The 25903-nt window shown below is 43.5% G+C and overlaps 1 protein-coding gene across 1 annotated transcript; it reads right to left on the bottom strand.

Annotated features, from left to right (window-relative positions):
- Positions 1-768: 768 nt before the first annotated feature.
- Positions 769-25736, bottom strand: Hip14 (palmitoyltransferase Hip14). The gene is made up of 16 exons (XM_089567241.1): positions 25640-25736; positions 24119-24249; positions 22664-22867; positions 21723-21793; positions 21479-21617; positions 20024-20186; positions 18324-18449; positions 16713-16852; positions 14866-14966; positions 13389-13513; positions 12071-12227; positions 10048-10131; positions 9128-9279; positions 7798-7895; positions 6281-6463; positions 769-3231 (listed from the first exon to the last, which is right to left on the bottom strand). Exons 1-15 carry the CDS (start codon positions 25697-25699, stop codon positions 6322-6324), a joined length of 1893 nt encoding a protein of 630 aa, XP_089423367.1. The 5' UTR covers positions 25700-25736; the 3' UTR covers positions 769-3231; positions 6281-6321.
- Positions 25737-25903: the final 167 nt, after the last annotated feature.

The raw sequence follows: 25903 nt of genomic DNA, 5'->3' as shown, positions 1-25903 counted from the left end.
GGAACACACTAACGCATACTCTGCCACGTCAATTGCATTGACAGTCTGCAATTTTTTTTTACATTGAGTAGATGGGATGCCAACCAAATGTACTCCACCTGTTCGTCTAACCAGAGAATTCACGTTAACCGTCCTATTGGGAGTATACCATAGCACTGCACGACAAAGTGACTAACTAATCATAACTGGGGAAGAGTTCACTCGACAAAGCGTAGCTACTGGAATTCGCGAGGGGTGTCACTCCATGTCCTTCAGTTTTAGGTAATTTTCTGGCTTAGCCAAGCGCTTTTATCGGTAAGAATTATATATGTGCAACATCTGAACACCAATATCTTAGTCTAGCTACACTTGGTATTCTCTTTTGATGCAACTATGAGAACATAGGTACCTTCAAGCTAAAAGTGGTGCAAAGCTCAAGACTGGGGGGGGGGGGGGGGGGGGGGGGGCAGTGACACCAAAGAGAATTCATTAATTGTGGCTGTGACATAACCCCTTAAAGTCGTTAGATGAATAAAGCATGTCTACACAAGTTTTGAAACATAAATACCGTGAATAACTTAATTTCCTCTCAGCCTGGGCACGCAACCTAGAATTGAGGAGTACACAGTGCTAAGTGCCCTGTGCACTTCTTGGCACTTATATGCATCGGGTGGTCGGGAGGGCATTAACATTTTCCACGGTGGCCATGTGCTGAAAGTCCTGTACATGGTCATGATTAATGCTGACAAGATGATTAATGCTGACAAGAGAGACAAGTGGAACGACACGTCACTGCAGTGATGCCACTCTTTAGTGCATGACGGTACAACACTCTTGCAGCCCACACTGCACACGCATAGCACTGTCACCAAGAAGTGTTGACTGAGGAAAATCCGTAGCTGCTTCATGTAACGCGAGTAAGGGCAAGTGCAGGAAAGCACCTTTGATCTAAACCAACAAATGAGAATGTGCGGAGAGAGGGCCTAGCTGATGACAAGGATCAAAGCACTGCCGCTCCGCAATCGAATGAGCGCTAGGACAGCAGTGAGTTATGTCTACTGTTGCACTTGTCAGTAATTGCCCACGGTGACTGCTATTTCTTGCACTGACATGTGGAAGTGTGATATGTGTGCTCCTACAAAGAAAGCAGAGGCATATTTACATTTAGTGCAAACGGGATGCGCTGGTGACACCACACACTCACACGCAAGCACACACAGGCAAAGTACACAGATTTGATCACTAAAACATGGCTCACCCATCCAAATACACAGCCAGTCATTTCTTTTTAAGAGCACTATGAGGTTTCACAATCTGAATCTGAAATCAATTTGCTATTTAAATAAAGGCAGTGTGCATGTAGAAACCAAATTAAAACAAATGAAAAAGAAGAACACATGAACACACATTACGACGGATTCAAAGCACCACGAAAATAATTTTCCTGAGTGTCCATTTGTAATAATTATTTATGACGTTAACATGCACATCAAGAAGATGATGTTACCCAATGTTCAGTGACAAGAGATCAAAACAAAGGAACTGAAGGCGTGCTTCGCGAGCATTGGGAAAGCTTCAGTAATGGGGGTGTTGTATAGAGAACTGTAAGCCCAGATGTTTTCTTCTCGGTGCAAAACAGCAATGAAAAACCAAATGCATGAAAAGATCCAATGCATCACAAGTTAAGTCCCACATCAAACATAAAACCTACAGCAACATAGAACTAAACACAAAATGACTCCTTTTTGTTACACACATAATGGGGCCATGAATTCTGACTGCGAGTAAATATGACATCTTGTTGTTCCTTGAACAACATTGTAAACCTCAGAGACAGCCATCACATACTAAGCTGTCGTCAGGAATGTGCAAGGTATTAGTGACCCACGGTGGTGTACTCTAGCAGTCTAAATAATCTGAATTAAAAACAAAACAATATGGAGAAAATAACATTTCAGACAGCATCATACCTGCTAGAACAATAAAAATTTTGATTAATGAAGATGAAGCATTTTATTAAAGACACCTTATTGCATAGTCTTATCTACATGAAATAAGCATTAATATAGTCAATATAATTTATAAATATGTGTAATCTATCCTCCACTCATCACTACATACAAGCGAAAGCATTCGCTTTGACAAATCAAGGTTGCAATGCACCATCAGGCTGCTTGCCAACAGTGCAAATATTGCAAGCACTAGCACACATCACATGTAGCACTTTTACACAGTATTGTCTCTGACTAACAATGTTCAAAAACTACAATGAAATTGCAGTGCTCTGTTCTATTATATACAGTAGAGCTGTTATACGACATCACTAGATGTTCACTTTTGTGTGTTGAAGAAAGTGAAGCTATTGGCCTAGATGCAACATTATTCAGCAGTAACCTCGACAAGCACCATCAGGCCAGGAAATTGAATGAAACAGCATGACTACTCAGTAAAAAAAAAGAAAAATGAAGAAAAGAAGCCAGCTATTCAACTTAATTTCTGAATACGAAAAGCAACTTGAGAAATCGCACCCAAAGATAGTGCGTTACGTGGCAATTTCATAATACAAGACCTAACTACACTTTTTAAAAGATTTAAAAAGAAAGACCACACTCTGAGCTGAAGGATGGTTTTGGCTGGGCCACGACACGGAACTGCACCAGTTTAGTCAAACTGAAAACTACTACTGTGCGGGCAACGACAAATGCCAGTGTCTATAAGGCGGGTTGCAGTTTCCCCTAAAAACATTGTATAAACCAGGAAAAATTCCGATAGGGCTAGCTTCTACCACAATAACCTATACTTGTTAGGCAGACAGTGATAGAAATAAATTGAAAAAAAGGAATTTGCACATCTAGTCATCGGTCAGCCCGACGTCAATTCCACTACACAACACAGACTAACACTCAGACAACTCAGTACACACATATCAAATCCTTATTGACGTAGTGCAGTAACCGGTGTGCAGAGAACCACATGTTGGTCAATGCTCAGAGCCCGAGGATGACGTGCCTCATCGAAGAGTTGTCAGTGGGGGGGGGGCCACAATGAGAGAAAGAGGAGAAGGAAAGACTGCAGTGCCTTTCCCAGCAGTTTCCCTTTGCACGAGTATGCGTGCATGCACACACACACATGCATGCACGCATGTCATACACAAACTGCATATTTGGAGTCCGTCTTTTGGGGCTCAGCGCAGCTGGTAATCTACGATCACAGATGTCTAAGCAGCAATCCGCCATGGCAGCCATCTAGCACCTGCAATGAATTGGGAAAATGCACAAACACCTGCAGCGGGATTGCGAGTTCAAGTGGTGGGGCAGGTTTGCACCCCTGAACATACGAAGAGCACAACATATGGGATGCACATAGAAGAATGAGATGAGCACCGCTCCCAGGACAGCTTTCTATAAAGAAGCTGTGAGTGCTTACGAGAGAAAAACCTAGGAAAAAAAAAAGAAGATGCATGTGTGGGAGAGCTATGCTGGCCCTCTAAAAGGCACAAAGGCAAACTGTCAACAAAATTATAAGTGAATTATTTCTTGTAAGTGACAAGCTTCATGAAATATAATTCTGTATAGATAAATACATACAAATTATTTATCTTGCAAAATTTTAGCGCGAATTCGGACTCTTTCTGTCCGTGTTTTTCGCGCTAAAATTTTGCAAGATGTATGTTAACCAACTCGCCCAATCTGCAGTACTATTGTCAAATTATTTACTCTGAGAGCAATTTTATACAAATCCAAACAAAAATTCTAAAAATTATACATTTAAAGGATAAATTATTTTTTAAAATAAACACAGGAAGGCCTAGCTAACACATGCCTTTTTTTATTCTTATTCAAGAAAAATTAGAGGCGTTTTGCGCAGGCTGATTTGAGTGATTAAAGTACACAGCAACTGAAAATAATAAGACAATAGCAAGAACTCCATCTGCACACCCTTTTGAGAGCTCAACATGCCCTGCCAGGCGTGCATGTTTTTTTTTAAATTGTTCTTCAGTGGTTACATGTACTCGTTGCTTCTTCAGTAAAAATTTAACTAAACATGGCTCTTGCTATGCTCCCTCCACATGTGTGTTGCACTGTGTGCTTCATACATTCGAAGAAATGGACTCTCATCAAATCAAACAATGTGAAGGCGTGGAAAACATACTGAAGAGACCAGTCACTTTGCAGAACAACTGAACCTCATTATGTATAACTAAACTGAAGGGACCCCATGATATCTTCTTTACACCTGCTGCTTCGCTATAGCGGTAAGTGATCATGTTTGCAACTGTCGGATGCCAAGGACTTATCTGCCACTGTTATACCAAAGCGAACATAACCACCACTGAGTGCGCCACCCAAGTGTATTGGAGGAGCCTTCAACACAAGCGAACACCAAGTGAATACGTCAGCCTTGCCAAAGCACACCCAAGTGCTCCATGGCGTGTGCGAGCTTCAGGGCCTAGAAGACGAGTTGTGGAGCAATAATGTTGTAAAGGACCAGGAGTACCCTACTAAGAATATTTATGTCAATTTTCCTGGGTGCTGAAGCTGATATGCGGTGCAGAAAAAAAGATGGCGCACTATGATGACTTCGTTGCTAGTACCCCTTCTGGTTGGCTTCACTGCTTAAGCCAAACGAGCACGAGGGATGCAAAACCTCATCACACGACAGGAGTGCCATAAGGAGAATGTGTATGCCAGAAGATTGAAGGCTTCGATGATGTCTGGCACCTGGTCAACAGAAATTGTTTCGTGCATTCATTTTCTAACGCTTGGCTCAGTGAAGCTAGCAGGACCTCGATGTCATCAAGCGCACCTTGTGCACGACCAAACTGTTTTATCCATGTGACCATCCTGCGAAAATGTAAACTAAACTGCACATAAATCCGGAGAAGCAGAGTGCTTCATAGTGGACCGTGTGCCGCGAGAAGGCTGGCGAATGGGAACAGCAATGACGTCAGCAACTCTGAGGAGTCGAAGCATGATACAGCGGGCCAATTACCAAATTTTTACTATCAAAGGGAGGGGTAGCATCAAACAAAGTGATGAAACTGAGAAACTGTTTAGATAAACACTCCATGCAGGCTCTGCTTGATAAGCTTGCTGGATAAGAAAATGCCACCAACCAATTCAAATTTATGCTTTACAAGGACTAATCTGTTACAGTCAAGCCCACTTATAATAATGTTCAAGTGCCATGGAAATACCATTGTTATAACCAATAATTGTTATAACAGGGTTGTGCCGAAAAAAAGAAAAGATGACAAACTTCAGGGCATTTATTGACAGTAAATACCCGGAGGGGTTTGACTATTCTGATGCCTGTAAAAGCTCGTTAATTAGAACTTCAGAGGACCGGAGATATGTTCACTGATGACCAAAGCACCGCCATCACTGCACCGGCGGGAGCTTCACGCACCTCCACGTCACAGGAATCAAACCGGCTTTCCAGAAGTGATTCTTATGGGAAATTCAAGAAGCATGCAGAACCAAGGGTGCGGTGACAGCTGGCAAGAGAAAAACCGCGGTGGCTGCATGCACGCGCACTGCACTGACTGATTGTGGGTACGCATGGCGTGTGTAGCCAATGCAGCAAGGCAGCAGCTCGTCTGACGTGACGACGCCTGCCCCTAGGACACGTGAAATTTGTGAAGCGGGGACCGTGGGGAAGCTAGCGAAGAACAGCGGCAGATGGGACAACATACGTGCTGCCGGTGCCAGCCATAGCTCAGAGTGTAAAAACAAAGAAAAACGTGTCTGCGCATTTTTTTCTGCGAGCGGTGCACCCCTCAGAAATGTTAATAATGGACTGCTCCGCCAAGGCTCCCTACCATGCTGCCTACTTCTCTGCATGGGCCTTTTGCTTAGGGAAATGCATTCACGGGTTCTTTTGCTTTCGTGGCGTTGCTGCGCTGGCTTAGTCCATTGGTTGGCCCCACATGCGCACGCTTTTGTGTTGTAAGCACGGTTTTGCTGGTGTGGTTGTAGCATTTCCTTGTTTTTTTTTTCTATAATGGTTGACACTCAATTACCAGATTTAATTGTTATAACCAATAATGTGCCTTGACAGCATTGCTATAAGCAGTTTATTTTACCATATAACACATGGTAAAGCTGATGGTGCCACGACTGACCATTGTTATATCCGATATATTGTTATAACCAGTATTGTTATAAGTGGGCCTGACTGTATCAGGTAAGCTGATATCACTGAAATCAACTCTGCATGTAGTACAAGGTCTAACCAAGTGAAAACAAAAATGCAGTCACTTAACGAAAATGGACAAGAGTTAAAGTGTGGCCACACTCACGTTTTGGCAAGGCTGAGAGCTGCTATTGCCTGACTGGTTGATCACACGTAATGAAGGAGCGTCCGCTTTTCATCATCGTCATCATCATCTTCATTCGTGCTGTAGACCTGCCGCCAGTCCTGGGGGGTCACTCTCAGGCAGCGCCATTCGCAAAAGTCGGCCAAGTTCTTCAATGGCCCCATGCTAGGAATTGGATGCAAATGCGATATGTTGATTCACAGCACGGAACTCCAAAACACACAAAGAAATGCAACCTCATTATTTATGGCCATGAAATCATCAAAAACTCAGAAAACTCACGGTTTGGCCAGCTATTGCTGGCCAAACCCCACAAGAAAAAGGAAATTCGTCAACCACAGCCTAGCCATAGTGCGTTTGTTTGCCATGTAAACCACAAGTCATGCCACGTTCCCTACATATGCACTGTGGTTTACGAATTTCCGTTTTCTTGCGGGTGTGTTTATGTTGGAAACAAGGGACACAGCGTTAATATCCGTTTAAAGGAACATTTTAATGATCGGCCTTCTGATGTGTACTGCAACATCACAAAACATTGCAGGGGTTGTGAAAAAACGCCAAAAAGGTATGCCTTCCGCTTCTAGACAAAACTAAGATTTTATATAGGCACAGAGACCGTCATAAATGGGAGTTGTTCGAGGCATATATTATACTGAAAAAAGAAGTTTTAAGTTTTAGCGATATATTGCATGTACTTGCTGATTGTAAGGTGCGGTTTCTAGACTCGAGGTTGTGGTGGTAGCGATTTTGGATAGCCCTGCAGCATGTTGTTTTTTGTTCCCAATATGTATGTCATCTTTCAGCCAATAAAATCCAGTTATGAGCTTGTGCGCGCCCTGTCCACTTTTTCTTCTGTCGTCCGTGTTTTTTACTGCAGTACCCCCCATTTACAAGATGTGACATCAGTATCCACTTGCATCTATGTTAGGACAGAAAACAAACTTTTGGTCAAAAAACAAACTCTCTAGTATGGCTGGCGTCTATAAGAGTCTAAAAAATCGACTTTTGGACTCCAGAGAGTTCACATTCTTATGAGGTGCTTGATGAATCCTCAACAAAGTCTGGAAGATTGGACAAGTCCGGATTAGCGGAGTCCAAAAACTCCCATCGCCTACCGTACGAATGCAGCATGGAAACTTGCAATTCTTTAAACTTGAAGACAGGCCATCATGCAATAAACAAAGATTAAAGAGCTTGAACAATTGTGAATAGTGAAATGTGGGATTTAACATGCCAAAGTGACACATCAGCTAAGAAGGATGCCATTGTGGAGGGCTCCGGAATAAATTCAACCACCTCAAGATCTTTAATGAGCACTAACATCGCACAGCATACAGGCATCTTTTGTGTTTCGCTTTCATCGAAACAGGGCTGCAGCGGCCGGGACTGAACCCGGGTCCCCCAACACAGTAGCCAGGCGCCTAACCGCTGAGCCACTGCAGCGAGGTATGTGAACTCTGAAGATGTCCAAACAAAGAGATAAGAAACATGATACTCACTTAAATGGACTGATAACACGTCCAGAACTGCTCCGTTTAAAGTGTGGATACCGATGGCAGTTCATGCGCTCGTTGGTCGTCATTGCTAGCCACACCATCTGCAATAAATTCACATCAGAATTAGAGTAAATATTAAAGTGCCTCCCTGATAAGACATTTTGTGGCATGTTTATTTCTCTATTTGTGGCATGAAAAAAAAAGCAATAAAATGAGATATGTCTTTCTTTGGCGACAATTTAAAATATGAAATACTCCTGCACCGCTCTTCAGATGAAATAGATTTTGCCACCTGCACACGTGGCACCCTGCTTATATACAGGGACCTGTGCAATAATAAGGCTGCAGTGAGAAATCACCTCTGTCGTCCTCGTCATTTTTTTTATTATTATATTTCTCAAGTCAAAGGCAAATGTGTCACATGGTAAATGCCAACTAAGCTAGCAGCAGCTTAGTGGTGATAAGCCTCAGTTTTTCTTTGTGAAGAAAATTTGCTGCAACTAAAGCAAACGTTGCGGTAAAACCAACGCCCAAGACCTCCAAAAATGCGCTATATGTATGCTGAAATGAAGCTTCACATACTGACAGCGTTGCCACAACAATGGGCTTAACGAACTGAGCAAGCAACTTTTAGCATAACATACAGTGGTTTTGTGATGCCGCCTGTCATTGCATATCTCTAAGCACGAACATTCATCCTCTGCCAAAGCCAAGCATAATGCATCTCTCAGCGACTGGGCTAAGCCAGGCTTACCAAGATTTGGGGCACTATGACACAGAACGCTGTGATATGAAACGCAATGAATCAGATGCGTCTCTCTTGCCGTTCAGACCAGTAGTCTCTTGCTATCACTGTGACCCAAGCAGCTATCCCTAGATGCTCTCGGTAGAACAGTCGAACAACAGCGCTGCTGTCTGGGCACTGTAGGTTCCTCACAAAAAGTTCAGAGCTGTGGCACAAAACCGACACGCTCTGAAGTGGAAGCTCAACTTGTCATGGATGCTGCGACACAGCGGTGTCTACACGTCAGAGGTCCGATGCAATTACAGTAACACCTTGAGAAACACAACGACCGAGTTCATATGAGTGGAACAAGACAGAAACAAGGCATTGACCATGAGGTGTTCGTGATCACATCACCATAAATGTGAGTCAAATCCCTTGCCATTTTTTTTTCTCAAATGCAGGCGAGCTGCTTAAGTCTGGCAGTTTAGTATGAATACCCTTCCACCCTGGCCCATGTAAAGACATTAGTAAATGCTACTGACGGCTCAGTCAAAACACCGGTGCCAGCTTCATTCAGTACAGACGCCAATGTGGCACGGGGCTCACCTGGTACAGCTGACAGACCAGCAGACAGGTGACCCAAGTGCTGTGCAGGAGCGTGTTGAAGGCCACCCAGCTGACCCAGCCGCTCTCCGAGAGGGCAGCCCACAGAGTGCGCTCGTGGGGTTCCTTGCTTTCACTCAGACGCACGCTCCAGACTGTGAAGAACAAGGGAGTGGCAGCGGCAATGAAGTTATGCACAAAGCTGCACAGTTGCCGTGAACTGTCAGCTGACATCTAGAGCATCAGAAACGTAAGGCATCAAAAACGGAAGCTAAGATGATGCGTAATTTGAAGTACTATTGGCAAGAAAAGTAAATTGAGCACAGAAGCGGATTAAACATTTTACATCTTGGTGAAATGTTTTAGGGGAATCCCCCCCAAGGTGGAGTAGATTTGTAATAAGGGAGTAATTACTCATTGACATCCACCCGAGTGCAGCCATACAGCTACAAAGGAAAGCTGTACAGCTTTCCTTTGTAGCCATATGGCTGCACTCGGGTGCATGTCAATGAGTAATTACTCTCTTATTACATTTTACATCTTGAAACCTGGAACATGCAGTAATAGTTTACTTTGTCGGCACAGGCAAAGCATCTTAGACTGCACCTGTCCCACTCAAAATTTTTAGACTGCAGTGCTAAACTGTCCTGCAATAAAACTTTGAATTTGCTTTCATGGTTTAATTACATTTCCTGCTCACGTTACATTTGCACATTATTTGGAAATGCATAGTTGATTGCAGTTACAACGGTCACCGTTTGGTTCTCCTCATATAAGAAATATACCTTTTCCGCACTACCCTTTGCTTCTTGGGATCATGTGTTTAAATGATACCAGAAAATTTTCATACCCTATTTGTATAGAGTCTACTTTACACAGTTAAGGTCATCAGTGCTGCAGTGATAGGCTGAGGGTGCACTTACATGAGAAGCAGCCATACCAAGACCAGCCTAGCATGCCCAGAAGGAAGATTAAATAGTTGACAAAATAGACATGGTTCCCAGCTCCTGCACACAGGATATAAAAAGCAACAACAGGTTTCATGGGATTAGCAAGCGATCGGCATCAAGCTTACTGACATCCAGAAGAAACAGTAAAGTTAGACCCTGTTTGCACATACAAGGCACCTTAACAAAGTTAAGTTTCAGCCAACTCCTACCGCAGTTCCACTCCAGGATTAACTAGGAAAGCTTCGAGATTAGGTACTGATAATTACTGCATTTTCAATGACAACTTCAGTCACTACAGTTATTACTGTAGTCGATAATTCTTCAGGTGCCTGCTAATTAAATGGACATTAAGACAAATTGCAGCTGGCCTGTACTCATCGATCACTGCATTTCTAATGACACACTAGTTTCATTGAAAAGAGAGCTTTTATAACCTAGAACAAGAGAAAAAAATGAAATGCAGGTGCTACCATCACCTGCTGATTTCACAAGTAAATAGCGGTGCGTCGACACAATTTCGTGGGCACAGATCCTTAAGGCCAGGCTACACACCCATTCATTCCAAAACAGTCCTTTTCAGTGTAGATGTCACAAGTTAAAGTTAATCAAGTGGCGGGAACATTTTCAAGAACAATTTTCTGCAATACTAAACGCACTTTTGCCAACAAACAAATGTCAATGTATTCAGAAAGAGCCAAAGAATAAATTTTTACTGAGAACAAAACTTGGATGGGGCTGTCTTCAGTGTTGCTTTAAGTCACTAAGAGAGTGTTTAGTGCTAATGAAAACAGAGATGTCTGCTGCACATGTGTATTTATAAGAAAAATGTTGCCGGTTTATTTTTATAATCACATAATGGATACCTTTCATATAGATGACATTAGTTGAAGTCTAACGCTCTGCATTGTTGTATACTTTTTCTGCACCAGCACCATGCACTCTTCCAGCTAAGACCAATCAGTGCAGCCTGTCACCATTACAGATTAAGTCATTTTCCACAGATACGAGCTACACGACGGAAGTGAGAACCAATGTCACGGAATGCACACAAATAAACTCCACACACTTTGAGAAGCAACCACTTCTTCATGCTGTCTCGATATCACACTGACAGCATCTCTGCTGCACTGAAGTCACTTTATGTAGTATATTCGCAAAAAATTCCTTCTGCCACTGCTTCTTATTTTAACTGTACCTTCAAGAACATCTAGTTATTTCAATTCCAATGTACAGACTACTTTACGGTCATGGCAAGAGATTCCGTATTTAAAGGAAGGATGAAACGTTTCTTGCGAATTCGACAAGATTCAAAGATTCAAACGTATGTGGCATGCAATAAAGCATGCAAAATTTTTTCCCACTGGTATTTAAAGTGGTCATGTAATTGCCAATTAAAGCCATGACAATGCTCAGACTTCTCACAGTGTAGGAAACGTGCAGACTAACCTAGTGATGACATCATCGTTGGCTAGGTTTCATTATTCCACTGCCTTTGCCACAGAGTTGTCAGATGCCACCAAACCACGCTCTGCATGCTTTACCATCACTAGCATTGATTTTTTTCCTTCAAGCAAGCATTTTCATGCCGGAGATAAATCACTGCTGCAGATGACATCATCGTGTGGCCTCCTAATCAGCGCTGTGCTCTATGAGACATGAACACTGTTGGGGCTTTATTCAGCGATTACATTCCCATTTCAAATGCCAGCTCAGAAAGATTTTGTATGCTTTACCTGCAAGTTTCACAAATTCAATCCTTCTAAGCTTGTCCAATTCTAAAAATGCTTTAGTTGCCATTAAATAAACATGATGAACTTGGTCACTGCTAATGTAAAAACACCGAGGCCCATTAACATTACAATAAACAGCATCACAGTTTAAACAAGCACTAAACAGATATTTACAAAGTATTGGATGTAGAGCAGTGAATAGAGACACAAGGTGGCAAGAAAAGATGCATCGATAAAAAGCGATAAGCATGTCTTTTCCTCCTCACCGACGCAGTTGTTGACCCAGGGGCAGTGGTGGTCGAAGCGAGCCACACACTGGTTGCACACTGAGCAGTGCTTGGACCGCAGGGGCCTGCGCACCAGGCAGGTGCTGCAGAACACAGCCGGGTCGAAGCCGTCTCGTTCAGCCAGCTCCACTATTGTCTGTGCACGTGACACAATAATATAGCAGTTAAAAGAATCGACATCATAAGCCTAAGTCATTGGAGGGAGTACGAGTGAACCCAAAATACTTTGCAGTATATTATAGATCTGCGCAAATGGAACTATAACGCAAGTTGTATTTAAACAGAAACCAAACATGCACCTGGGGCTCCCAACGCTCTCGTTATTCAGTCACCCTTTGCATATCTACGCTCAGTGGGAAGGACGAACATACTCGCTTATGCTCACACAAGTCGAACATGCTAGCTGAGCCAAGACTCGAGGAACTGACAAATTTCACAAACAATTGTTCATAAGATGAGTGTTTACTGTAGTATAAATCATATGTGGACTAGCAATGTCGACTGGCACAATATTGTGTGAGTTTTTCCAGATACAATGTGCACATAAATAAAACAAGCCTACTGCTTGTCTTCAATCGGTTTCATAACCTATCACTCGTCTTAACAATATATCTACCACTGGTCATCTCTTCCTCAGCCCTCTCCACTATCGGCATTTGAGTAGTTCCAGACAAATCAATGGCTGCAAACTACTGCACATTGCACATTGTTCATGGAGATATGCACATAAGCACACAGTGCAGAAATAAAGTGCTTGTCTATCTCGTCACTAGGACTAAATACAAGAGTAACATTCTTGGAAACCAGTAGTAACCTGTTGAATCTGGTCCTCAGACATCTACTGCATCAAGTTTCTATTTAACAGGCTGCTGGATTACAAGCACTGCTCTGAGACCTTCTAAGGGACAGACATTTGACGAGTTCTGCCACAGAGTTTCTCCACCTTCACTAAACTTGCTCTGTGACATAGATGGCTATGGCCCTGAGGTCTTCATACTATAAACGTAAAAGAACGCTTAAGAGGTCAGGACTGGAAGCACGTCAGCCAAAGTGGTTTCAGTGATCTGTTGGGATTAAGGCTGTGGAGCAGACGGCTCCATTGCTGGAGCCCACCTCTCCATTTCTTGACAATAAATGTTGCTCCCACCATCTGGTGGTCCAATGAAAATTCAGACCTGTTTAAATCAACCGCAAGTACAAGTCACCCGAGCCTGAACTATTGCAAGCCAAATTCTGTGGGAACTAATGAGGACTGAGGATTGATGAGGCGGAATGAAAAAGCAGCTTGTTTACGTACCCTAAACTTCTGTTCTCTGTTGGCGCTGATGATGCCAGGATCTGCCCGCCAAGACTTGTAAAACGAGTAGAACAGTGGCACAGATGAGATCACAAAGCCAACATTCACCCAGAAGGTGCCCACATCTTTGACCACAAGTCAAGGATTGACAGGTAAAAAAGAGAACACAAAGCAAAAACTGTTGATGATACTTTTTGGCACAGGGGCAGCTTTGGACAAAGAGCACCATGGTACAATGTGTTTTTGTCTATACAGTCAAGTCCACTTATAACAATACTGGTTATAACAATATATCGGATATAACAATGGTCGGTCATGGCACCATAAGCTTTGCCATGTGTTCTATAGTAAAATAAACTGCTTATAGCAATGCTGTCAATATAACAATTAAATCTGGTAATTGAGTGTCAACCATTACAGAAAAAGAAAAGAAATGCTACAACCACACCAGCAAAACCATGCTTACAACACAAAAGCGTGCATGTGTGGGGCCGACCAATGGACTAAGCTGGCGCAGCAACGCCACGAAAGCAAAAGAGGCAGGCGTCATCGCGTTAGGAGAGCTGCTGCATTGCTGCATTGGCTACGCACGCCATGCGTACCCCTAATCAGTCAGTGCAGCGCGCGTGCGTGCAGCCAGCGCGGTTTTTCTCTTGTCAGCTGTCACCGCACCCTTGGTTCTGCATGCTTCTTGAATTTCCCATAAGAATAGCTTCCAAAAAGCCGGCTTGATTCCTGTGACGTGGAGGTGCGCAAAGCTCCTGGTGGCGCAGTGATGGCGGTGCTTTGGTCATCGGTGAACGGTGAACATTGTTCCGGTTTCCTGAAGTTAGATTTAACGAGCTTTTACAGGCATTAGAACAATCAAACCCCTCTGGGTATTTACTGTCAATAAATGCTCTGAAGTTTGTCATCCTTTCTTTTTTTTCGGCACAACCCTGTTATAAAATTATTGGTTATAACAATGGTATTTCCATGGCACTTGAATATTGTTATAAGTGGGCTTGACTGTACAAGGTGGGGTCAAAGACCTATTTCCCAAAAGGCTGTACCCATTGTATCACTGGTGGATACACAGCAGCACTGAGGATCGAACCTCGCACGTCCCACATGCGTGGCAGATGCCCTAACCACTTGGCCACCAATGTGGTAAAAAAAAAACCTAACAAGATTAACTACAGAACAACTCAAAAATGGTTTTCATAAAGAAATAAGAGCTTACAACAGCAAGTCACTGTAGTTCGAGAAAATTTCTCCTAAATTTCTGGTTGAAATGTTCAACATCAGACTGCAAACACACACTAATGCGTAACCACTTCCTTCAACAGCCTCTTTGCTCAGCAGATCTGCTGCGTATGCCTGTAAAAGCAGCGAAAAACACCACTTTTTTTTCCCGAACAACAAGCCACACTTGCATGGCCAACAGGGAAAAAGATGAAGGCAACACAGCTGCAATACCGAAAACTGGCAAGGATACAAGGCCATAAATCTGTCACCCATGTGATGTACATCCAGAATTTCGTGGCAAGGTACACAGCCATGGGGAGGACATTCATGATGCGTTCATCGAATAACAGCCTGGAATAGGAGGACAACGCATAAATGAACACTGACCGGAAAGGAACCAACAAAACGACTACAACTTATGCCAGATGTAAAAAAAAAAAATGACCTCAGGTTATGCTGAGAGGATTAGTACACACAACATGTGTTGCTAGTCAAACCTCAGCCTCTAACTAATAATTATAATGGTAAAACAGTGCAAAAAAAGAAAAATAAGCGACCATTTAGCGTGGTTAGGCCAAATGCGAATTAGGTGCGTTAGCATTTCGGTTTCGGTTCAAAGCTCGGTTTTCAAGGTCAAGCAGGCTTTAGAGAAAAATCAGTGAAATCAGTGAGTGGGAACCTTAGTACTAGCACACTAAAACTGGAGAGGACGCTGGAGCTCCGCCTTAAGGGTATGGCGCGATAGCGTTAGTTGGTTAATGCCCATATATGCGGAGATGGTCACTCATAGATCGCTGGGAGTCCTTAACCACTCCTGGAGCAGTGGTGCAGTGGTTAAGTGATGCACCACCGCCTCGAGATGGCAGGTGTTGTCACCAGTGGGGCTTGTACGACCCAGGTTGCTCTTCTTGAGCAACCTCTTGAGACCTAGTAATTCAATGAACTGACATAGGGTGGGCAGTTCTGAGACAATCCAGTAGGCAGGTTGTGGTGACATTACAAGGTCACGTGATCTAGGTGGCCCCGCAGCCACCTAGATAACCGGTGGGTAATAATGAGTGGAGCCGGACATTCAGTGGCAAAATCGGTGAGTGGGGGTCTTAGCGCTAATGCACTAAAAAAAATGGCTGAGGCTTAGCTAAGGTTAAGCCTTGTCAGATGCAAAGCATTTTGATGGCTAGGCTTGGTAATACATGGCTTTCCTTGGTTGAATACTTGGTCATTTTAATACAACCACTAGAAGCCTTCGTCGTGGGGGAAGACAACGGCATGGCTACAGCGGAACGCCGACTAACCCCGAGACGCGCGTTGGGTGGGCGCCTGGATTGCCACGAAAGCCGCGTCCGCCTGCCCGGTGGAGCGAGCGTTTCACCTACACCGAGTGTGAACGTGTGTTCGAAATGCGCGGGAATGCCGCTCGAGGACATTCCGGCGTCTGTGCGATGGCATCGTTCTCCCTCTCCCAGCGCGTGACGGCGATCTGTCGTGACGTCATCGTGTCACATGGTTGGTCGCGTACAGCTCCGAGCGACGGCGCGAGGTGGGGGACCTGTTTCTCATCTGTCATGACGTCACCGTGTCACGTGGTGTGACGTCATCGTGTCACGTGGTTGGACGCGTACAGCCACGGTGACGGCGTGGGGCATAGCTCTAGCAATATGCTTCGCATAAAAAAAAAAAACCTACATGCATACACATGTGCAATGTACAGTCAGGCCGGAATGAAACGCAGACACGCATATGTCATACATTTCTGCTTTGCAGTGAGATATTCCTTTACAACCTATTTTCGATTATGCATTTCAGTAGGCCCTTTACCCAGACACATGAATTGGGCTAGTTGTACACTTCAGCTGAAAGTAGGCAGGTTAAATATTTTGTTTTCTTGACATGCTCTGTTCGCGTTTCATTCCGGCCTGACTGTACCACTGGAAAGTGTACTAACCACTGCCTGGCAATCCTTCAGCTACACTAACAAGGGTTCCTACCTTTGCAAGTGTTGTGTACCTCTAAATAATGGATAAGTAAAAAGAGAGAGAATGGCTCTGGAGGCAGATATTCGGAAGAAGAAAGGGAACTGGGATGGCAGTGACTCACTTGGAGAGGAACATGGTGACGAGGCCCATAATGAAGAGGAGGCCGAACTTGACTAGATAGGATTCGTGGCTGTCGAGGACCAGGCCCACAGCATAGAAGGCCACAAATGGAGAGCTGAACATGGCCCAGTACTTTAACGTCTGAAAGGAAAACATGTGCACAATGCTTGCATGCATACATGCCACAGGAAATAAAAATAAGCTATGGGGATGAAATTCTTCAAACCCAGTTAGTATTTGGAAGCTAAGAATATTTTTATGTTGCTTACACAAATTCAGTATTGTATTAAATGCCAGGCTGTGCATGACTGAATATGCATACTGTGAGCACCAGTTGAAAAGACTGCCAGGCAACAACTAACAACGGCAGCAAGGCCTGCAATGCCATTATGTTTAGTGCTGTCTAGAGAAGACACTGCCACTTTCGTGGGATGCACTGCACTGCAATGTGCAGGCAACTAAAATTGCATTGCATTTCCAAACAAATTTAAAAAACTAACCACTTTCAAACACTGTTACACATGCATGCACGCACACAAAAGTATGGCAAAGGTTCTGTCTTCAAAATCTATTCAGAAAATTATAAATTTAGTAACATTGTGTTGCACAACACAAGTAAAGACAATGCAAGCATCCAGCTCAGTGTCCAAGAACTGCTTATAACCATGCCATCCCAATTTGCCACAGCATAAGTCACACGTATGCTGCATACAACTGCATGAAAGCTTGTTTGAAGTTCATGTAGGCGGAATTAGTTGAGGTGTACCAACAGGTGGAGTGTCAGTCTATTTTGGGAACCTTTTTGTTGGAATTGTGCATTAACACCAATTACCTGTCGTCTGCCGAGACCTTTACTACATGAACAGTGCAAAGATATTGCAGTAGTGAATTCAAAACTCAAGAGTTTCAAGACATCGGTTCCAAGTTCACAAGCTCAACTGTAAACAGCATGCACTATCTTTCAATGCCAGAATGTGTTACTGACACATGTCGAACTTATGACTGCGCAGCCAGCTTAAATTATCCCCTTCAGGTGCTATGTCTACATATGCGGACGTGACTTGAACACTTCCAGATCTCGCTTATACAAGGCGCGATTTTTACAAATGTGGATGCAATAAACTGCGCTGAAGTCCGAAAAAGCTTGTGCAGAGAGATACCGAGCCATGCATGTGAAAAAAAAAACACAGGAATTTGTTTTCTAAATGGATGGCTCCAAGGTTAAGGCAGCCCTGGTATTGCTCAGGTGAGTATTAATTTTCGTTTGCTTGTTTGTTCTGCAAGCATAAACACTTTACACTGCCTAAAATATGTTGATTTGTTACATTACGACTTATTAGCGCTACTCTCTTTCAGGAGAGCAAGCAGACAAACATGACAGGACGGGTCTGTCTCTGTGCTTGTCTGAAAAAAAGAGTAGCATAGAATTACTTTTTTTTTAGAAAAAAAAAAAATGCGTCAGCAACTAGCCTCGGAATGTGTTTTGTTAAGAGTCCTGGCATGTTCCTAACAAAAATCTCACATTATGAAAAGTTTCTCTCCAGTGGATCATAGTCCACGTCTGATTAGGATATGAACGCGATAGTGGAGAATGAAATGCGAATCATCTTACCTTGTCTCGAATAATGCGGACCAGGAAGTTTCCTCGAGCGCCTTCTCTGGCTGCCTCTGCCTCTTGGAGCCGTTCCTCAATCCAAACTGACTTGAGCTTCTCGGCCATCATCCGCGGTGTGTCTCCCTGCAAGGTCAAGCAAGCGCACATTCTTCCAAATTTGATTTCACCACTCTTTCAGCTATAGGTGGCTAAGAGATACTGCTAGGCATGTCACCTTGGAGCAGCTGCCATAAAAAAGCTTCCGTTATCTTATTTTTGCCACCGGACTATAAAATATTATGAAAATTTAGTTACGCACAAACTTAGTTCTCCCATTTCAAGCTTTTCTTTATCTTAGCAAAGCTATGCACTAACCTAGCAGCCTCATTCAGCTTTTTAATCACCCTTCAACTTTTAGCACCTTAGGTGAGCACAGGCCAAGTAAGGATATCCTTAAGTTTCTCGGTGTATCTTGGTAGTCATGAGTTCCCCTAACGTCTCTTGAAGTCGCAGTGTGTACTTTACTCATTTTGCCCGATTCCATTGTCACTGTATATGTATTTCTATTGATTCTATCAGATGAGTGGAACTGCAATTGTGATCATTTGTTCTTACCTCACTCCAGCACCACTGTGAATGTATTTTTGTTATTGTATTGGATGGATGCATGAAACTGTAATTATGATTTATGACTGTTTCCCCTCCACAGATTCCAAAACAACTCTGGAGGCCGCATTTCCCATCGACAAGTGAAATTCCAGTTGTGTTCGTGTATTTCATTCTTTTACCATTTTTTTTTTTTGCAACAAACAATGCAGCTGTGACACTTATTAGCATATGGGAGGCCTGTCAAACTGTCACTCATGACAGCTTTCACTGCTGGCCCCAATGCTGTGTATGTTTTATGTGGCGCAAATTATTATTATTGCATACAAAGTTTTCTTACAGGGTCAAAAGTAGTTTCGCTGCCTGATACTGGGTTTTACCCAAAAAGCCACTGCTGGCATTGACATGCCTGGGAATGTTGATGCACTGCGTCACGAAAATGAATTCTTACTATTAGTATAAACTTTCCATCTAAGAAATATTAAAAAAAAAAAAAGCAACACACTAGATTATACTATGACAGAAGCCAACAGCCACAGAAACCAAGGGGCACAGGGGAATTTTTTTTTAAATCAATTTATTTATTTTTGTGGTGTTGATCAATTTAGAATATTACTGAATATGTTGTCGCTTGAAGCTAATTGATTAGAAAAGCAGAAGAAAAAACAACCACGTGCCGCCGGTGGGATCCGAACCCACGACCTCCGAATTACGCGTCCGGTGCTCTACCTCTGAGCTACGGCGACGGCTGTCAAACCTTCTGCTATCGGGGGTATTTATGTTTACAAGTAACCTAACCTTGAGAGTGTACATCAGCGCCACCCACGTTCATAAGCGGCGGACGTAGAACGTCCTGAGTTACCGCAGGTGTGACGTAGAACGTCATCGAACGGAGAGGGTGGAAGCTGCGTGAGAACCCTCTTATGCTTCCTATGGCGTCAAGGCTGCCAGAACTGAGGCCCTCGCTAAGCAATTAAGCAAACAAGGCAAGGGGGATTTATAACGAGCCCCTCATCCCCCTTCCCTTGTTAGATTATACTATGTTGTTCTTCAGTCACAAAAACACCTATCTTCACTCAAGATAGAAGGATGCAACCAAGCACCAAATCTACCTGGGCATTTTTTGCCGAGAGATCTGAGCCGGCCTTGATGAGAAGAGAGACAGCACTGCTGTTGCGGACGTAGACGGCCCAGTGCAACGGCGTGTTCCGGTGGAAGGTATCACACATGGTAAGACTGGCACCCAACGTAATGAGAAGACGGGACGGGTCATTCCTGGTTGAGGCAAAGTAAAAACAATAAATATAGTAGACGTCTTTCATGCGCACTACCAGGTGCTACCAAGGTTTCAAGGGTAAATTTAAAAACAGAAACAGAGAGCCCAATGAAAGATAAGAGCTGATAACATTCACAGCACTATCTCCAATGAGTGACACCACAGCATTTTGGCCCTGTACAGTGCCCATCCCACTAACAAAAAAAAGCATATTTTAGGCAATTAGAAAGGAACAAGGAATACTTTCTGTTATGTGCAAGTGCACGCATGCATTTAAAAAATTGGATTCTGCTATGCAATGCTTGGCTACAGCCATACAACCAAAGTCCCGAACTTTCTGGTCCGCATATTCATTTCATGACAACTGAATCAACCTAATGGACTTCATTTATGTCAGGTTTAGAAGCTGCAGGCAGGTGTTGTCTTTCAACAGACACACTGAAGGCCAAATATGGCTGAAAGGACTTGGTTTAACGATTAGAAGATTCCCCACAGTTTTCCTTCTGACAAGTTTCCGAGATAGAATTAGGTGAGAGACACCCATGAGATTCATGGCCCAGTGCGTACGCTTAACACGCCAGTAAAAGTGAGAAGCAAAACTAAACTTAGTGGCTGTTCGTGTCACCCAACTCAAGGTTGCCGCACATCCAAGCATAAGAGGGAGGTGGTAAAAACTGCTAGCCTTTTGAGCCCGCTTGCATCCCGCCGGAAAACTGAGTCCTTAAAACTTCTTCACTCCATAGTCCATTCTGCTAATTGCCTTTCAGAGGGTAAGCATATCTCGTTTTCAAAACCATCTGCAACCAGGAGCCATCACGATCTTAATATCCAATCTTTGTTTGCCCGCACTAACGTTTTCAAATACAGTTTTTTTCCGCGCACTGTGGAGAGTTGGAATTCTTTGGATGGCAACATTCGTGCACTATCAATCTCTGATTTTGCGTCGGCAATTGAGTCGTAGCATTGTATGTTGTTTTTCTAGCGTTTATATTTGTAATGCTTGTAATGTACTCTTGTATGCGTGGAATTGTTCCACATTTTTGCACCCACTCCTGCTATAGCCCCTAGAATGGGGCTGCAGTATTTTCAAATAAATAAATAAATAAAATAAATATCAGTGCACACGTATGTGGTGACAACAGTAAAATCTGCTTACTGCTTCACTGACACCAATTTAAGGCCTACCACAACAGATCAATTCAGTTCAAGAGGAAAAAGGAGGTAGCACTGGCGACACAATGCATGCATGACTACAGTGTGCCCAAAGGGTGAAGTAAGGTTTTGCACTCACGTCATGACCCTATACGCAGACCACATGAGAGGAGTCATGCCATTGCTGTCAGTCTGGTTCACGGGCTGTCCCTTGGCCACAAGGTAGGCAACGATGGCTGTGTGGCCAGACTGAGCAGCCAGGTGGATGCAGGTGCAGCCTTTGAAAGAGTTTTTGACAAGGCTTTTCAGAACGCACTTTTAATGGCAACTTGCGAGGCATATAAACGGTTACATGTGATAGCCAAGAAACTAAAAAGACTTACCTTCGCCATCTACCAGCGATGGGTCAGCACCATGCCGCATGAGAAGCACGACCATGCTTAGATGCCCCTGCCTGAAAACAAGGCAGTGCAATTCAGTAGCTGTTTTACATAGATTTTTGCATTGTTTACAGAAAATGGTTTAATTGTTCTACTCTCACAGCCCCTTAACAATCAGTGGTAGATTCTAGCCAGTGGCGAGTTTAGTGACATCATTTTATTAGCAAAATAAAGAGAAGCGCTTCCCAGTACGCAACCAAAATATTCAATTTCGCAAAAAGAAGAGCTGTGATGTCATCTGCTGCCAGGACGGTGCAATTCAAATCACGTCGGACAAGACAAAGCGATGGACGGTCAATGGCGCCATGGTGGAGCCTTAATAGCTGCATGTCTCAAGTATAGTACACATGAAACCATGCATAGCACATGAAGTAGCATTATTTTAACTTTTGGCACCATTGTAGTAACGCAAGAGAAAAGCTCAAGATGTTACTGGCCCTGAAATGTCCGACCCGTAAGTCCCCTGCCCTCGCTTGCTCGCTGTCGCTAATGGGTCGTAGCCATAAGCCCTTATTTACTTTTATTCCATTTAACGAAAGTATCCTTGATCTGTCATATTTTTCACTTGCATGACGAATTTTGCGGTTAGCAAAGCCAGGTTTTATGTCACACAGGTGTGCGATAGCATGCTTCAAATACCACCAGCTATCAATTCAATGAAGGTGTTATGATGTCACACTCTTTCCTTGCAGTTGACAAGTCGGCTTAGTGTGCGCTTATAAATTATATGAAAAATGAAACCATCAGCTAAAAAATGTACAAAGTGACAACTACTTCTTGGCATAATCGCATAGTAAGAGCTCACTTTCAGCATTTCCTTCGTAGTTACAAATTTTTCCTTGGCATCCCTTTAAGATGCCACTCAGAGGCAATTCAGAACATACCGAGTAGCCCACTGCAAAGGTGTGGAGCGCAGTTCACCACCTATGGCATCCACCGCGGCACCCTTGGCAATGTAGTAAGTGACAATGTCCTGACGGTTGTTGATGGCTGCCCAATGCAGCAGCGTCACATCCTCTGCGTCTCGTCGGTTCACATCGTAGCCTTCCACCTCGATCAGGTAGCGGACCCTCTCGAGCACCCCATACCTGCAAGAGAGCAATGGACCACAGATCAACACATAAAGCTGGGCAAAGGAAGACAGGAAGCTACTATAGAAAAACCTTCCTGGCTTGCACATTGCCGTTAATTTACCTCAAGACCATCAAATACCCTTTTGAGTACCTTAGTGGCTCAGATTCTCCATTGCTAAGGGAAAGGTTAGGATTCCTCCAAGTAGCAGGTAGTATTTCGGACCAATGAAATGAAAACAAGAAAATTCAGACACAAAATCAAAAATGCTGAGAGAACTGATTCATTACCACTTTTGAAAAGCAGAAATCCCTCTTCTGAACTGATCATAAATAATGCGAGTTATCTAATTTCTCCAAACTAAGAGCTTCTCATTCTACTGTTTGTATTTGGATAGTTCTATTTATATCAACCTGGTCTCCGATAGCACATTTGAGAAGGGTAAAATTGAGAAATGCCTCAGCACTAAAATTTCAATGCAAAGATTAATACAAAGCATTTCACTGTGGTATCCTTCTGACCCCGTTCTGTCATATTTAAACATAAAAACACATACAACACATAAACTTGCATATGTCTGTTTCTCGTGTCATTGGTAGCGCAGTGTTATAGCGAGCAGTAACCAAGCTGCAGAACTAGCTGACCCATGTTTTTGCACAGAGTGTCAGCACATCGGTATTTTAATGTACCCGTATGTATAACAGCACATTTAGCCGTAATTATATGTGTCTAGATGGATTTCCTACTTCGCTCATTGCTCCCTGTGTTCAAGCAATGAGGTGCACAATTTGTAAATGCAGAATTAGCGAATAGCTTGAAACCTATCCAAGCAACTATACATTGCATCAGGTGATAACCATAAAACTAGCAGCTGTGTCATGTAAATCCCTCAGAACACCCCTCGCAACACAAGAAACAAAATACCCGCCAGAGTGGCTGAGTGGTTGGGGCGCTCGGCTACTGAGCTGAAGTACCTCGGTTAGAACCCGACTATGGCGGCAGCATTTCGATGGAGGTGAAACGCAAAAGGTGCCCATGTGCTGTGAGATGTCAGTGCACGTTAAAGATCCCTATGTGGTTTAAGTTATTAATGAGCCCTCCACTTCGGCACCTCTTCCTCCCTTTCTTCTCTTAGTTCCTCCTTTATCCCTTCTTATATGGCGCAGTATATGAGACAGATATTGCGCCATTTCCTTTCCAAAAAAAAAAACAATTTAATTTAATTAATTAATTTGTTGATATCTGGTATATGACGACATAAGACGCACTGTGTAGCCTTTATGATGTCGAATGAGGAGTAGTCCTCTTCTTGAGGTAAGGAGGGTGGTCTTGGAGGTGGCGGTTGCCGGCAACCGATGTCCCCGCCACCACTGGAAGAAGGTCCGCCACCACATTGGACCTGGGGAAAGAAAAGCACGTCATCGTGTCATCCAGACGCTTAGTGAGATATAACTGTACTTCTCCTTTTACTTTACAAAATTAACGAGCATTCAAAACACACCTGTCAGTTCACATAATGGTTTTGAGAAGAACAACTATATCCGGCTATGTCAGGTACCGAGTCCGTTTTCAAAAGCTCTAAGGCACACTTCCCTTCAAAACATTGTTTTGCAATGATGGATGAAGCATGGTCACAATGGCTTCATTGCTCACCTGCGCACTACACATCCCGACCAACATATCTCAAAACATGGAAGGTGATAGAGCCGCCAGGTTTTGACACGGACATTTCTAACGCGCGCAGGAAGCCCACCCTACATGCATATTATTTCCAAGAAATGAAATAAACAAACAAAGCATCAGATAAAGACATTTTAAATGACAAGCACACCTTAAGGAAGGACTGCAACTACAAGCATGCAAGTCAAGTTTACTTCAAAGCGAAACGCTTCAAAGACGGGGTAAGGCCATGCAAAATCTTTGTTTCCATTCCAACCTCGTGACTGAGAGCGAAACTGCGACGCGTCGCTTGCAACACAGGATGCAAGGTGTGGTCAACTAGCAGTCTGAGAAGTCACGAAGAAAACAAACGCCAGATAGTCTTTTCAGGTGTTTGTTGCTACTTTCTACCTATGCTCAGAAGAAAACTGCAAATAGTTTTCAGTGGTGCAGTGCGCGAAGTGACTAAGGCTTCGCTTTAGCCCCGGCATAAATTATTCACGTCGTGGAAACAAACAGTATACCTAAGGTTAAATTATCATTGTGCAGAATCAAACGCTCGGTGTCACTAAAGGCATCAAAAAAGCATCGAGCGCAGTAAACCCCGGCTCTATTAAACGCGCACTTCAATTAGGCTGGCGTAATCAATAAGCGAGACGTTAGCGTCAGGTCATGCGTGCACTGCGCGATCGACAATTAATTTTAAACGCCTGGCTTGTCATGTGTGGCGGGCTAAAACTGGGAAAGTGGGAGTGTAGCTTAGATCGTAGGACAACTAAGAAATCTAGGAATAATGTGACTTTAGGTTCAGTTGTCATGCTTCACGGAAACGCATCGGCTGATCAGCGCGCCTTCAGCGCGCGTTGCTTTAACGTTGTAGTGAGGTTTATTGTATAGTTGCTACACACACACACCTCTATCCTTAAACAATATCTCCTCACTGTAACTAAATTTTGTTTCATTCACGAGACGATTACGCATGAGCAATGTGTCATGAGGAAATTGGAGAGGCAAGAGCTAGATGGCGAAAACAAATGCCGGGCTCCGCATTAATGCGATCTTTTGCCAGAAAATTCAATGGGAGTGCTCGAGCGGTTATTCCGTTTAGCAACGAGAAAAGCTGACAGCACCTGTCCTGCGGTTGCAGTGTAATAGACCGGGGCGCACGACGGATCCACCTCTTCGTCCATGATAGGTCTTGATGCGCAAACCTGCCGCTAGTCGGCCGCAAATTTTTTTGTTGTTTTGCCCAGCGTTGCCTTACGTTAAAATGAATGCCGCCATCACCATGACAACTTAATGCGTTTTTGGTCAACCTTTAAAATTAATTTATGTTGTTTTTGTAATAACCAATACATTTTTTAGTTTGTGTTAAGTTATAAACAGTTTATTTG

The sequence above is a fragment of the Amblyomma mixtum genome, chromosome 1, assembly GCF_055824585.1.
Source record: "Amblyomma mixtum isolate Tamu chromosome 1, ASM5582458v1, whole genome shotgun sequence".
In the NCBI taxonomy this organism is placed as follows: domain Eukaryota; kingdom Metazoa; phylum Arthropoda; class Arachnida; order Ixodida; family Ixodidae; genus Amblyomma; species Amblyomma mixtum.
This window is presented reverse-complemented; position numbering and strand designations above follow the sequence as displayed.